Source organism: Phyllobates terribilis, unplaced genomic scaffold (assembly GCF_046119375.1).
Source record: "Phyllobates terribilis strain yellow unplaced genomic scaffold, ASM4611937v1 Scaffold_7__3_contigs__length_470593459, whole genome shotgun sequence".
Lineage (NCBI taxonomy): Eukaryota > Metazoa > Chordata > Amphibia > Anura > Dendrobatidae > Phyllobates > Phyllobates terribilis.
Genome location: NW_027362767.1, coordinates 423,636,111 through 423,651,038, shown reverse-complemented (window position 1 = coordinate 423,651,038; position 14,928 = coordinate 423,636,111). Strand labels below are relative to the sequence as shown.

Genomic DNA, 14,928 nt, shown 5'->3' with positions numbered 1-14,928 from the left:
CTTAAATTTAAAAAATCCACTGAAATGTTCTCTTTAAGGACCAGGCGATTTTTTTTTTCTTTTTGCATTTTCATTTTTTTCCTTCCCCTTCTTCCAAAAGTCATAACTTTTTTCATTTCATATTTTATTAATTCAGGAGATTACTCACTTCTCAATACCAAGTAGGTACTTTTATTTTTACATTTCGATAACTACATTTGGGGAAAAAGACAATGATTTAAACTTTTAGACTTTTTTTTTTAAATAATATTGTTTTAATGTTTCTTTACAGTTTACTATTGATCTCCTTAGAGGACTTGAACCCACGATTGCCTATGCAGAACACTGCAGTACTGTAGTAGTGCAGTGTATTGTGAAATTGTTGATCTCCTGTGAAGTCCAGCCATTGGCCATTAATCTCGTTTTTTCTATGCACAGACGTCTTTGTCTTCGGCCTGGGTGATAACATTAGTGATGATGAAATCAATGAGCTTGCATCCAAGAAAGATCAGGAAAATCACGTTTTTAAGATGAGATCTGTAGATGATATGAAGGCGGCCTTTGACGAAATATTAGGTAAGAAATCCCAACTCTTCCTTCCCTATTACCATGATGCGATGTCATCATTGTACTGCATTTATGGAGCGGCCAGAAGAGTGGAGCATCGGTTGGTATATCTCTGGAACAGGGAAAGTATAGTCATAGCTATTTTGAAGGTCCTAGACTTTTTGCCTTGAGGATACTGTGCCTTGGATGGGGGGTCTGGTGGGATGTGGACATCCTCAATGTTGTTTTGGCCCATGGACCAGTATGGATGATTTTTTGTTTTTTTTATGTTTGCTTTATCTCACACCTTATTCTAGATGAAGCTGAAATTCTACCGCTCTGTGGCTTTTCCAAAGATCCATCTCAGGATGAAGAAGAAGTGGAAGGAGTATTTCCCTGGATTGCAAAAATTACCATCACAGTAAGCCTATATCTGCTTGATGTCACAAAACCATACATAGTGCAAGAAATCCCTAGACATGCTACAAGAAGAGATGTAGTGTCAGAAAGTCATAGGTGAGGAGAACATAAATATACACTGACTGTATCATATAGATGCAAAGCTGCAGATGAACTGTATAGGAAATACGCTGTCTGGTGCCAGTAAGCTGCCATAAAGCCACAGTCACCACGTGAACTCAAACAGGATTCAGGTAATTTCAGGGTTCAGTTATTCCTTAGAATAAAAATGAAGAAAGATGGACAGTAGGGCAGGGGGTGATAGCTCTGTGCAGGACAAGGTATCACTACAGACAGACAGTTTGCAGGATTTCAAACTATTTGTCACCAGTACCAAAAAAATAGTCCTAGCACACACTATTTTTCCAGATTGGGAACATGACTCAAATATAACGTCCCCCTTCATCACTATACTGTATATCAGAGATAACAGAGTGAAGTACTCCCATACAATATAATATCTACAAAAATAAAGTGGAGTAACTAAAAGAACACCCACCAATTATAAAAAAACATATTTAATAAAGTATAATAAAAACATCAATAGCAGGATAATAGGAGGTTAAGCGATGCCCAAACCATCATTAATCTAAGTATAATACATATATAGCAATAATTACATTACAGATAAGATGGTTACCAAGAGTCAATGTCAACAAATAGATTGACAGTTCCTCAATGTCCTCCTCCCTGCTGCTGCTGAATTCCTGCCCACCTCGCCTTACTGACAGTTCAGTGTCCTTCCTCCCTGTTGTTTCTGACTCCCTGCACACCTAGCCTGATTGTCAGATGTTAAGTGTCCCTTCTCCCTGCTACATCTTCACTCATCTATAAGATTGTCAGCTCCTCAATGTCTTCCCTGCTGCTGCTGAAATCCTGCAAACGTGGCCTGATTGATAGCTCCTCAGTGTCCCTCTTCCCTGCTGCTGAATCTCCACCCACCTACCCTGATCGACAGCTCCTCAGTGCCCCTCCTCCCTGTTGCAGCTGAAATCTCACACTGCTCAGTACAAGCTGCAGTTATCAGTAAGGTTTTGTGGGCAGATATTTGATACACATGGATTCATGAGCTCTCTCACTTTTTCGTTGGACTCTTAAAAATAATCATTTTATTATCAGGATTTTGCAGCTATTCTGACATAGACTTTCAAAGTAAGTACACCAGCCTCATCTGGTCTGTATAATCTATTTACAGATGTATGCTGTTTGTATAGTGAAATCTGGAGAAGGAAGCTTTGTGGATGATCTGTACATAAAAGCTGGTGGAAAGCTTCAGTAAGCTTTGAATTTAGGCTAGGGTCACACAGTAACGGGTTGCATTGCATCTGATGATTGTCGGTGGAATTGCAATATCACCCAAGTCACAATCCACTGCAGAAAATCCAAACTTGTTGAATTCCTGGTTGCAAGTTGTGCACGAATTTTCATTAAAGACTTCAAAATAAGTTGCATGCTGATGCTCCAATGTGTCATATCTGGTTGGTTCTTTAAATTTTAATTTAACATTTAACATCTAAATCACAGTTCAAAAATAGTTGTACGATAAGTTGCAGACAATGATTTTGATTTCAGACGACCATGCCTAATAGTATCAGTATACTAAAAGAAACTCATAATCTTCTAATGTCAGGCAGCTGCAGATAAGCAGTGCCAGTAAGCTGCCAGAAAGCCATAGTCTTCTAATGTCAGGCAGCTGCAGATAACAGTGCCAGTAAGCTGCCAGAAAGCCATAGTCTTCTAATGTCAGGCAGCTGCAGATAAGCAGTGCCAGTAAGCTTCCAGAAAGCCATAGTCTTCTAATGTCAGGCAGCTGGAGATAACAGTGCCAGTAAGCTGCCAGAAAGCCATAGTCTTCTAATGTCAGGCAGCTGCAGATAACAGTGCCAGTAAGCTGCCAGAAAGCCATAGTCTTCTAATGTCAGGCAGCTGCAGATAACAGTGTCAGTAAGCTGCCAGAAAGCCATAGTCTTCTAATGTCAGGCAGCTGCAGATAACAGTGCCAGTAAGCTGCCAGAAAGCCATAGTCTTCTGATGTCAGGCAGCTGCAGATAATCAGTGCCAGTAAGCTGCCAGAAAGCCATAGTCTTCTAATGTCAGGCAGCTGCAGATAAGCAGTGCCAGTAAGCTGCCAGAAAGCCATAGTCTTCTGATGTCAGGCAGCTGCAGATAATCAGTGCCAGTAAGCTGCCAGAAAGCCATAGTCTTCTATTGTCAGGCAGCTGCAGATAAGAGTGCCAGTAAGCTGCCAGAAAGCCATAGTCTTCTAATGTCAGGCAGCTGCAGATGAGCAGTGCCAGTAAGCTGCCTGAAAGCCATAGTCTTCTAATGTCAGGCAGCTGCAGATAATAGTGCCAGTAAGCTGCCAGGAAGCCATAGTCTTCTATTGTCAGGCAGCTGCAGATAATAGTGTCAGTAAGCTGCCAGAAAGCCATAGTCTTCTAATGTCAGGCAGCTGCAGATGAGCAGTGCCAGTAAGCTGCCAGAAAGCCATAGTCTTCTAATGTCAGCCAGCTGCAGATGAGCTGTGCCAGTGAGCTGCCAGAAAGTTATAGTCTTCTAATGTCAGGCAGCTGCAGATAAGCAGTGTCAGTAAGCTGCCTGAAAGCCATAGTCTTCTAATGTCAGGCAGCTGCAGATAGCAGTGACAGTAAGCTGCCAGAAAGCCATAGTCTTCTAAGGTCAGGCAGCTGCAGATAACAGTGCCAGTAAGCTGCCAGAAAGCCATAGTCTTCTAATGTCAAGCAGCTGCATATAAGCAGTGCCAGTAAGCTGCCAGAAAGCCATAGTCTTCTAATGTCAGGCAGCTGCAGATAACAGTGCCAGTAAGCTGCCAGAAAGCCATAGTCTTCTAATGTCAGGCAGCTGCAGATAACAGTGCCAGTAAGCTGCCAGAAAGCAATAGTCTTCCAATGTCAGGCAGCTGCAGATAATAGTGCCAATAAGCTGCCAGAAAGCCATAGTCTTCTAATGTCAGGCAGCTTCAGATAAGCAGTGCCAGTAAGCTGCCAGAAAGCCATAGTCTTCTAATGTCAGGCAGCTGCAGATAACAGTGCCAGTAAGCTGCCAGAAAGCCATAGTCTTCTAAGGTCAGGCAGCTGCAGATAACAGTGCCAGTAAGCTGCCAGAAAGCCATAGTCTTCTAATGTCAGGCAGCTGCAGATAACAGTGCCAGTAAGCTGCCAGAAAGCCATAGTCTTCTAAGGTCAGGCAGCTGCAGATAACAGTGCCAGTAAGCTGCCAGAAAGCTATAGTCTTCTAAGGTCAGGCAGCTGCAGATAACAGTGCCAGTAAGCTGCCAGAAAGCCATAGTCTTCTAATGTCAGGCTGCTGCTGATAACAGTGCCAGTAAGCTGCCAGAAAGCCATAGTCTTCTAATGTCAGGCAGCTGCAGATGAGCAGTGCCAGTAAGCTGCCTGAAAGCCATAGTCTTTTAATGTCAGGCAGCTGCAGATAATAGTGCCAGTAAGCTACCAGAAAGCCATAGTCTTCTAATGTCAGGCAGCTGCAGATAACAGTGCCAGTAAGCTGCCAGAAAGCCATAGTCTTCTAAGGTCAGGCAGCTGCAGATAATAGTGCCAGTAAGCAGCCAGAAAGCCATAGTCTTCTAATGTCAGGCAGCTGCAGATAACAGTGCCAGTAAGCTGCCAGAAAGCCATAGTCTTCTAATGCCAGGCAGCTGCAGATGAACCATGCCAGAAAGCTGCCAGAAAGCCATAGTCTTCTAATGTCAGGCAGCTGCAGATGAGCAGTGCCAGTAAGCTGCCAGAAAGCCATAGTCTTCTAATGTCAGGCAGCTGCAGATAAGCAGTGCTAGTAAGCTGCCAGAAAGCCATAGTCTTCTAATGTCAGGCAGCTGCAGATAACAGTGCCAGTAAGCTGCCAGAAAGCCATAGTCTTCTAATGTCAAACAGCAGCAGATAAGCAGTGCCAGTAAGCTGCCAGAAAGCCATAATCTTCTAATGTCAGGCAGCTGCAGATAACAGTGCCAGTAAGCTGCCAGAAAGCCATAGTCTTCTAATGTCAAGCAGCTGCAGATAAGCAGTGCCAGTAAGCTGCCAGAAAGACATAGTCTTCTAATGTCAGGCAGCTGCAGATGAGCAGTGCCAGTAAGCTGCCAGAAAGCCATAGTCTTCTAATGTCAGGCAGCTTCAGATAAACAGTGCCAGTAAGCTGCCAGAAAGCCATAGTCTTCTAATGTCAGGCAGCTGCAGATAACAGTGCCAGTAAGCTGCCAGAAAGCCATAGTCTTCTAAGGTCAGGCAGCTGCAGATAACAATGCCAGTAAGCTGCCAGAAAGCCATAGTCTTCTATTGTCAGGCAGCTGCAGATAATAGTGCCAGTAAGCTGCCAGAAAGCCATAGTCTTCTAATGTCAGGCAGCTGCAGATGAGCAGTGCCAGTAAGCTGCCAGAAAGCCATAGTCTTCTAATGTCAGGCAGCTGCAGATGAGCAGTGCCAGTGAGCTGCCAGAAAGTTATAGTCTTCTAATGTCAGGCAGCTGCAGATAAGCAGTGTCAGTAAGCTGCCTGAAAGCCATAGTCTTCTAATGTCAGGCAGCTGCAGATAGCAGTGCCAGTAAGCTGCCAGAAAGCCATAGTCTTCTAAGATCAGGCAGCTGCAGAAAACAGTGCCAGTAAGCTGCCAGAAATCCATAGTCTTCTAATGTCAGGCAGCTGCAGATAATAGTGCCAGTAAGCTGCCAGAAAGCCATAGTCTTCTAATGTCAGGCAGCTTCAGATAAGCAGTGCCAGTAAGCTGCCAGAAAGCCATAGTCTTCTAATGTCAGGCAGCTGCAGATAACAGTGCCAGTAAGCTGCCAGAAAGCCATAGTCTTCTAAGGTCAGGCAGCTGCAGATAACAGTGCCAGTAAGCTGCCAGAAAGCCATAGTCTTCTAATGTCAGGCAGCATCAGCTAACAGTGCCAGTAAGCTGCCAGAAAGCCATAGTCTTCTAAGGTCAGGCAGCTGCAGATAACAGTGCCAGTAAGCTGCCAGAAAGCTATAGTCTTCTAAGGTCAGGCAGCTGCAGATAACAGTGCCAGTAAGCTGTCAGAAAGCCATAGTCTTCTAATGTCAGGCTGCTGCTGATAACAGTGCCAGTAAGCTGCCAGAAAGCCATAGTCTTCTAATGTCAGGCAGCTGCAGATGAGCAGTGCCAGTAAGCTGCCTGAAAGCCATAGTCTTCTAATGTCAGGCAGCTGCAGATAATAGTGCCCGTAAGCTGCCAGAAAGCCATAGTCTTCTAATGTCAGGCAGCTGCAGATAACAGTGCCAGTAAGCTGCCAGAAAGCCATAGTCTTCTAAGGTCAGGCAGCTGCAGATAATAGTGCCAGTAAGCTGCCAGAAAGCCATAGTCTTCTAATGTCAGGCAGCTGCAGATAACAGTGCCAGTAAGCTGCCAGAAAGCCATAGTCTTCTAATGCCAGGCAGCTGCAGATGAGCCATGCCAGAAAGCTGCCAGAAAGCCATAGTCTTCTAATGTCAGGCAGCTGCAGATGAGCAGTGCCAGTAAGCTGCCAGAAAGCCATAGTCTTCTAATGTCAGGCAGCTGCAGATAAGCAGTGCTAGTAAGCTGCCAGAAAGCCATAGTCTTCTAATGTCAGGCAGCTGCAGATAACAGTGCCAGTAAGCTGCCAGAAAGCCATAGTCTTCTAATGTCAAACAGCAGCAGATAAGCAGTGCCAGTAAGCTGCCAGAAAGCCATAGTCTTCTAATGTCAGGCAGCTGCAGATAACAGTGCCAGTAAGCTGCCAGAAAGCCATAATCTTCTAATGTCAGGCAGCTTCCGATAACCAGTGCCAGTAAGCTGCCAGAAAGCCATAGTCTTCTATTGTCAGGCAGCTGCAGATAACAGTGCCAGTAAGCTGCCAGAAAGCCATAGTCTTCTAAGGTCAGGCAGCTGCAGATAACAGTGCCAGTAAGCTGCCAGAAAGCCATAGTCTTCTAATGTCAAGCAGCTGCAGATAAGCAGTGCCAGTAAGCTGCCAGAAAGCCATAGTCTTCTAATGTCAGGCAGCTGCAGATGAGCAGTGCCAGTAAGCTGCCAGAAAGCCATAGTCTTCTAATGTCAGGCAGCTGCAGATAACAGTGCCAGTAAGCTGCCAGAAAGCCATAGTCTTCTAAGGTCAGGCGGCTGCAGATAACAATGCCAGTAAGCTGCCAGAAAGCCATAGTCTTCTAATGTCAGGCAGCTGCAGATAACAGTGCCAGTAAGCTGCCAGAAAGCCATAGTCTTCTAATGTCAGGCAGCTGCAGATGAGCAGTGCCAGTAAGCTGCTTGAAAGCCATAGTCTTCTAATGTCAGGCAGCTGCAGATAACAGTGCCAGTAAGCTGCCAGAAAGCCATAGTCTTCTAATGTCAGGCAGCTGCAGATAATAGTGCCAGTAAGCTACCAGAAAGCCATAGTCTTCTAAGGTCAGGCAGCTGCAGATAACAGTGCCAGTAAGCTGCCAGAAAGCCATAGTCTTCTAATGTCAGGCAGCATCAGCTAACAGTGCCAGTAAGCTGCCAGAAAGCCATAGTCTTCTAAGGTCAGGCAGCTGCAGATAACAGTGCCAGTAAGCTGCCAGAAAGCTATAGTCTTCTAAGGTCAGGCAGCTGCAGATAACAGTGCCAGTAAGCTGTCAGAAAGCCATAGTCTTCTAATGTCAGGCTGCTGCTGATAACAGTGCCAGTAAGCTGCCAGAAAGCCATAGCCTTCTAATGTCAGGCAGCTGCAGATGAGCAGTGCCAGTAAGCTGCCTGAAAGCCATAGTCTTCTAATGTCAGGCAGCTGCAGATAATTGTGCCAGTAAGCTGCCAGAAAGCCATAGTCTTCTAATGTCAGGCAGCTGCAGATAACAGTGCCAGTAAGCTGCCAGAAAGCCATAGTCTTCTAAGGTCAGGCAGCTGCAGATAATAGTGCCAGTAAGCTGCCAGAAAGCCATAGTCTTCTAATGTCAGGCAGCTGCAGATAACAGTGCCAGTAAGCTGCCAGAAAGCCATAGTCTTCTAATGCCAGGCAGCTGCAGATGAGCCATGCCAGAAAGCTGCCAGAAAGCCATAGTCTTCTAATGTCAGGCAGCTGCAGATGAGCAGTGCCAGTAAGCTGCCAGAAAGCCATAGTCTTCTAATGTCAGGCAGCTGCAGATAAGCAGTGCTAGTAAGCTGCCAGAAAGCCATAGTCTTCTAATGTCAGGCAGCTGCAGATAACAGTGCCAGTAAGCTGCCAGAAAGCCATAGTCTTCTAATGTCAAACAGCAGCAGATAAGCAGTGCCAGTAAGCTGCCAGAAAGCCATAGTCTTCTAATGTCAGGCAGCTGCAGATAACAGTGCCAGTAAGCTGCCAGAAAGCCATAATCTTCTAATGTCAGGCAGCTTCCGATAACCAGTGCCAGTAAGCTGCCAGAAAGCCATAGTCTTCTATTGTCAGGCAGCTGCAGATAACAGTGCCAGTAAGCTGCCAGAAAGCCATAGTCTTCTAAGGTCAGGCAGCTGCAGATAACAGTGCCAGTAAGCTGCCAGAAAGCCATAGTCTTCTAATGTCAAGCAGCTGCAGATAAGCAGTGCCAGTAAGCTGCCAGAAAGCCATAGTCTTCTAATGTCAGGCAGCTGCAGATGAGCAGTGCCAGTAAGCTGCCAGAAAGCCATAGTCTTCTAATGTCAGGCAGCTGCAGATAACAGTGCCAGTAAGCTGCCAGAAAGCCATAGTCTTCTAAGGTCAGGCGGCTGCAGATAACAATGCCAGTAAGCTGCCAGAAAGCCATAGTCTTCTAATGTCAGGCAGCTGCAGATAACAGTGCCAGTAAGCTGCCAGAAAGCCATAGTCTTCTAATGTCAGGCAGCTGCAGATGAGCAGTGCCAGTAAGCTGCTTGAAAGCCATAGTCTTCTAATGTCAGGCAGCTGCAGATAACAGTGCCAGTAAGCTGCCAGAAAGCCATAGTCTTCTAATGTCAGGCAGCTGCAGATAATAGTGCCAGTAAGCTACCAGAAAGCCATAGTCTTCTAAGGTCAGGCAGCTGCAGATAACAGTGCCAGTAAGCTGCCAGAAAGCCATAGTCTTCTAATGTCAGGCAGCATCAGCTAACAGTGCCAGTAAGCTGCCAGAAAGCCATAGTCTTCTAAGGTCAGGCAGCTGCAGATAACAGTGCCAGTAAGCTGCCAGAAAGCTATAGTCTTCTAAGGTCAGGCAGCTGCAGATAACAGTGCCAGTAAGCTGTCAGAAAGCCATAGTCTTCTAATGTCAGGCTGCTGCTGATAACAGTGCCAGTAAGCTGCCAGAAAGCCATAGTCTTCTAATGTCAGGCAGCTGCAGATGAGCAGTGCCAGTAAGCTGCCTGAAAGCCATAGTCTTCTAATGTCAGGCAGCTGCAGATAATTGTGCCAGTAAGCTGCCAGAAAGCCATAGTCTTCTAATGTCAGGCAGCTGCAGATAATAGTGCCAGTAAGCTGCCAGAAAGCCATAGTCTTCTAATGTCAGGCAGCTGCAGATAACAGTGCCAGTAAGCTGCCAGAAAGCCATAGTCTTCTAATGCCAGGCAGCTGCAGATGAGCCATGCCAGAAAGCTGCCAGAAAGCCATAGTCTTCTAATGTCAGGCAGCTGCAGATGAGCAGTGCCAGTAAGCTGCCAGAAAGCCATAGTCTTCTAATGTCAGGCAGCTGCAGATAAGCAGTGCTAGTAAGCTGCCAGAAAGCCATAGTCTTCTAATGTCAGGCAGCTGCAGATAACAGTGCCAGTAAGCTGCCAGAAAGCCATAGTCTTCTAATGTCAAACAGCAGCAGATAAGCAGTGCCAGTAAGCTGCCAGAAAGCCATAGTCTTCTAATGTCAAGCAGCTGCAGATAAGCAGTGCCAGTAAGCTGCCAGAAAGCCATAGTCTTCTAATGTCAGGCAGCTGCAGATGAGCAGTGCCAGTAAGCTGCCAGAAAGCCATAGTCTTCTAATGTCAGGCAGCTGCAGATAACAGTGCCAGTAAGCTGCCAGAAAGCCATAGTCTTCTAAGGTCAGGCGGCTGCAGATAACAATGCCAGTAAGCTGCCAGAAAGCCATAGTCTTCTAATGTCAGGCAGCTGCAGATAACAGTGCCAGTAAGCTGCCAGAAAGCCATAGTCTTCTAATGTCAGGCAGCTGCAGATGAGCAGTGCCAGTAAGCTGCTTGAAAGCCATAGTCTTCTAATGTCAGGCAGCTGCAGATAACAGTGCCAGTAAGCTGCCAGAAAGCCATAGTCTTCTAATGTCAGGCAGCTGCAGATAATAGTGCCAGTAAGCTACCAGAAAGCCATAGTCTTCTAAGGTCAGGCAGCTGCAGATAACAGTGCCAGTAAGCTGCCAGAAAGCCATAGTCTTCTAATGTCAGGCAGCATCAGCTAACAGTGCCAGTAAGCTGCCAGAAAGCCATAGTCTTCTAAGGTCAGGCAGCTGCAGATAACAGTGCCAGTAAGCTGCCAGAAAGCTATAGTCTTCTAAGGTCAGGCAGCTGCAGATAACAGTGCCAGTAAGCTGTCAGAAAGCCATAGTCTTCTAATGTCAGGCTGCTGCTGATAACAGTGCCAGTAAGCTGCCAGAAAGCCATAGTCTTCTAATGTCAGGCAGCTGCAGATGAGCAGTGCCAGTAAGCTGCCTGAAAGTCATAGTCTTCTAATGTCAGGCAGCTGCAGATAATAGTGCCAGTAAGCTGCCAGAAAGCCATAGTCTTCTAATGTCAGGCAGCTGCAGATAACAGTGCCAGTAAGCTGCCAGAAAGCCATAGTCTTCTAAGGTCAGGCAGCTGCAGATAATAGTGCCAGTAAGCTGCCAGAAAGCCATAGTCTTCTAATGTCAGGCAGCTGCAGATAACAGTGCCAGTAAGCTGCCAGAAAGCCATAGTCTTCTAATGCCAGGCAGCTGCAGATGAGCCATGCCAGAAAGCTGCCAGAAAGCCATAGTCTTCTAATGTCAGGCAGCTGCAGATGAGCAGTGCCAGTAAGCTGCCAGAAAGCCATAGTCTTCTAATGTCAGGCAGCTGCAGATAAGCAGTGCTAGTAAGCTGCCAGAAAGCCATAGTCTTCTAATGTCAGGCAGCTGCAGATAACAGTGCCAGTAAGCTGCCAGAAAGCCATAGTCTTCTAATGTCAAACAGCAGCAGATAAGCAGTGCCAGTAAGCTGCCAGAAAGCCATAGTCTTCTAATGTCAGGCAGCTGCAGATAACAGTGCCAGTAAGCTGCCAGAAAGCCATAATCTTCTAATGTCAGGCAGCTTCCGATAACCAGTGCCAGTAAGCTGCCAGAAAGCCATAGTCTTCTATTGTCAGGCAGCTGCAGATAACAGTGCCAGTAAGCTGCCAGAAAGCCATAGTCTTCTAAGGTCAGGCAGCTGCAGATAACAGTGCCAGTAAGCTGCCAGAAAGCCATAGTCTTTTAATGTCAAGCAGCTGCAGATAAGCAGTGCCAGTAAGCTGCCAGAAAGCCATAGTCTTCTAATGTCAGGCAGCTGCAGATGAGCAGTGCCAGTAAGCTGCCAGAAAGCCATAGTCTTCTAATGTCAGGCAGCTGCAGATAACAGTGCCAGTAAGCTGCCAGAAAGCCATAGTCTTCTAAGGTCAGGCGGCTGCAGATAACAATGCCAGTAAGCTGCCAGAAAGCCATAGTCTTCTAATGTCAGGCAGCTGCAGATAACAGTGCCAGTAAGCTGCCAGAAAGCCATAGTCTTCTAATGTCAGGCAGCTGCAGATGAGCAGTGCCAGTAAGCTGCTTGAAAGCCATAGTCTTCTAATGTCAGGCAGCTGCAGATAACAGTGCCAGTAAGCTGCCAGAAAGCCATAGTCTTCTAATGTCAGGCAGCTGCAGATGAGCAATGCCAGTAAGCTGCCAGAAAGCCATAGTCTTCTAATGTCAGGCAGATGCCGATGAGCAGTGCCAGTAAGCTGCCAGAAAGCCATAGTCTTCTAATGTCAGGCAGCTGCTGATAAGCAGTGCTAGTAAGCTGCCAGAAAGCCATAGTCTTCTAATGTCAGGCAGCTGCAGATAACAGTGCCAGTAAGCTGCCAGAAAGCCATAGTCTTCTAATGTCAGGCAGCTGCACATAACAGTGCCAGTAAGCTGCCAGGAAGCCATAGTCTTCTGATGTCAGGCAGCTGCAGATAACAGTGCCAGTAAGCTGCCAGAAAGCCATAGTCTTCTAATGTCAGGCAGCTGCAGATGAGCAGTGCCAGTAAGCTGCCTGAAAGCCATAGTCTTCTAATGTCAGGCAGCTGCAGATAACAGTGCCAGTAAGCTGCCAGAAAGCCATAGTTTTCTATTGTCAGGCAGCTGCAGATAACAGTTCCAGTAAGCTGCCAGAAAGCCATAGTCTTCTAAGGTCAGGCAGCTGCAGATAACAGTGCCAGTAAGCTGCCAGAAAGCCATAGTCTTCTAATGTCAAGCAGCTGCAGATAAGCAGTGCCAGTAAGCTGCCAGAAAGACATAGTCTTCTAATGTCAGGCAGCTGCAGATGAGCAGTGCCAGTAAGCTGCCAGAAAGCCATAGTCTTCTAATGTCAGGCAGCTTCAGATAAATAGTGCCAGTAAGCTGCCAGAAAGCCATAGTCTTCTAATGTCAGGCAGCTGCAGATAACAGTGCCAGTAAGCTGCCAGAAAGCCATAGTCTTCTAATGTCAGGCAGCTGCAGATAACAATGCCAGTAAGCTGCCAGAAAGCCATAGTCTTCTAATGTCAGGCAGCTGCAGATAACAGTGCCAGTAAGCTGCCAGAAAGCCATAGTCTTCTAATGTCAGGCAGCTGCAGATAACAGTGCCAGTAAGCTGCCAGAAAGCCATAGTCTTCTAATGTCAGGCAGCTGCAGATGAGCAGTGCCAGAAAGCTGCTTTAAAGCCATAGTCTTCTAATGTCAAGCAGCTGCAGATAACAGTGCCAGTAAGCTGCCAGAAAGCCATAGTCTTCTAATGTCAGGCAGCTGCAGATGAGCAGTGCCAGTAAGCTGCCAGAAAGCCATAGTCTTCTAATGTCAGGCAGCTGCAGAAGAGCAGTGCCAGTAAGCTGCCAGAAAGCCATAGTCTTCTAATGTCAGGCAGCTGCAGATGAGCAGTGCCAGTGAGCTGCCAGAAAGCTATAGTCTTCTAATGTCAGGCAGCTGTGGATAAGCAGTGCCAGTAAGCTGCCTGAAAGCCATAGTCTTCTAATGTCAGGCAGCTGCAGATAACTGTGCCAGTAAGCTGCCAGAAAGCCATAGTCTTCTAATGTCAGGCAGCTGCACATAATAGTGCCAGTAAGCTGCCAGAAAGCCATAGTCTTCTAATGTCATGCAGCTGCTGATAATAGTGCCAGTAAGCTGCCAGAAAGCCATAGTCTTCTAATGTCAGGCAGCTGCAGATAACAGTGCCAGTAAGCTGCCAGAAAGCCATAGTCTTCTAATGTCAGGCAGCTGCAGATGAGCAATGCCAGTAAGCTGCCAGAAAGCCATAGTCTTCTAATGTCAGGCAGATGCCGATGAGCAGTGCCAGTAAGCTGCCAGAAAGCCATAGTCTTCTAATGTCAGGCAGCTGCTGATAAGCAGTGCTAGTAAGCTGCCAGAAAGCCATAGTCTTCTAATGTCAGGCAGCTGCAGATAACAGTGCCAGTAAGCTGCCAGAAAGCCATAGTCTTCTAATGTCAGGCAGCTGCACATAACAGTGCCAGTAAGCTGCCAGGAAGCCATAGTCTTCTGATGTCAGGCAGCTGCAGATAACAGTGCCAGTAAGCTGCCAGAAAGCCATAGTCTTCTAATGTCAGGCAGCTGCAGATGAGCAGTGCCAGTAAGCTGCCTGAAAGCCATAGTCTTCTAATGTCAGGCAGCTGCAGATAATAGTGCCAGTAAGCTGCCAGAAAGCCATAGTCTTCTATTGTCAGGCAGCTGCAGATAATAGTGCCAGTAAGCTGCCAGAAAGCCATAGTCTTCTAATGTCAGGCAGCTGCAGATGAGCAGTGCCAGTAAGCTGCCAGAAAGCCATAGTCTTCTAATGTCAGGCAGCTGCAGATGAGCAGTGCCAGTGAGCTGCCAGAAAGTTATAGTCTTCTAATGTCAGGCAGCTGCAGATAAGCAGTGTCAGTAAGCTGCCTGAAAGCTATAGTCTTCTAATGTCAGGCAGCTGCAGATAGCAGTGCCAGTAAGCTGCCAGAAAGCCATAGTCTTCTAAGATCAGGCAGCTGCAGATAACAGTGCCAGTAAGCTGCCAGAAAGCCATAGTCTTCTAATGTCAAGCAGCTGCAGATAAGCAGTGCCAGTAAGCTGCCAGAAAGCCATAGTCTTCTAACGTCAGGCAGCTGCAGATAACAGTGCCAGTAAGCTGCCAGAAAGCCATAGTCTTCTAATGTCAGGCAGCTGCAGATAATAGTGCCAGTAAGCTGCCAGAAAGCCATAGTCTTCTAATGTCAGGCAGCTTCAGATAAGCAGTGCCAGTAAGCTGCCAGAAAGCCATAGTCTTCTAATGTCAGGCAGCTGCAGATAACAGTGCCAGTAAGCTGCCAGAAAGCCATAGTCTTCTAAGGTCAGGCAGCTGCAGATAACAGTGCCAGTAAGCTGCCAGAAAGCCATAGTCTTCTAATGTCAGGCAGCATCAGCTAACAGTGCCAGTAAGCTGCCAGAAAGCCATAGTCTTCTAAGGTCAGGCAGCTGCAGATAACAGTGCCAGTAAGCTGCCAGAAAGCTATAGTCTTCTAAGGTCAGGCAGCTGCAGATAACAGTGCCAGTAAGCTGCCAGAAAGCCATAGTCTTCTAATGTCAGGCTGCTGCTGATAACAGTGCCAGTAAGCTGCCAGAAAGCCATAGTCTTCTAATGTCAGGCAGCTGCAGATGAGCAGTGCCAGTAAGCTGCCAGAAAGCCATAGTCTTCTAATGTCAGGCAGCTGCAGATAACAGTGCCAGTAAGCTGCCAGAAAGCCATAGTCTTCTAAGGTCAGGCAGCTGCAGATAATAGTGCCAGTAAGCTGCCAGAAAGCCATAGTCTTCTAATG

General features: G+C 46.7%; 1 protein-coding gene across 1 annotated transcript in view; it reads left to right on the top strand.

Moving 5' to 3' along the window:
* LOC141155152 (complement factor B-like) overlaps window positions 1-14,928 on the top strand; it is an 80,161-nt gene that overhangs the window by 39,606 nt on the left and 25,627 nt on the right. The window contains exons 10-11 of the mRNA XM_073641839.1: window positions 418-555; window positions 843-946. Coding sequence (XP_073497940.1) covers window positions 418-555; window positions 843-946 — 242 coding nt within the window. The remainder of the gene's footprint in view (window positions 1-417; window positions 556-842; window positions 947-14,928) is intronic.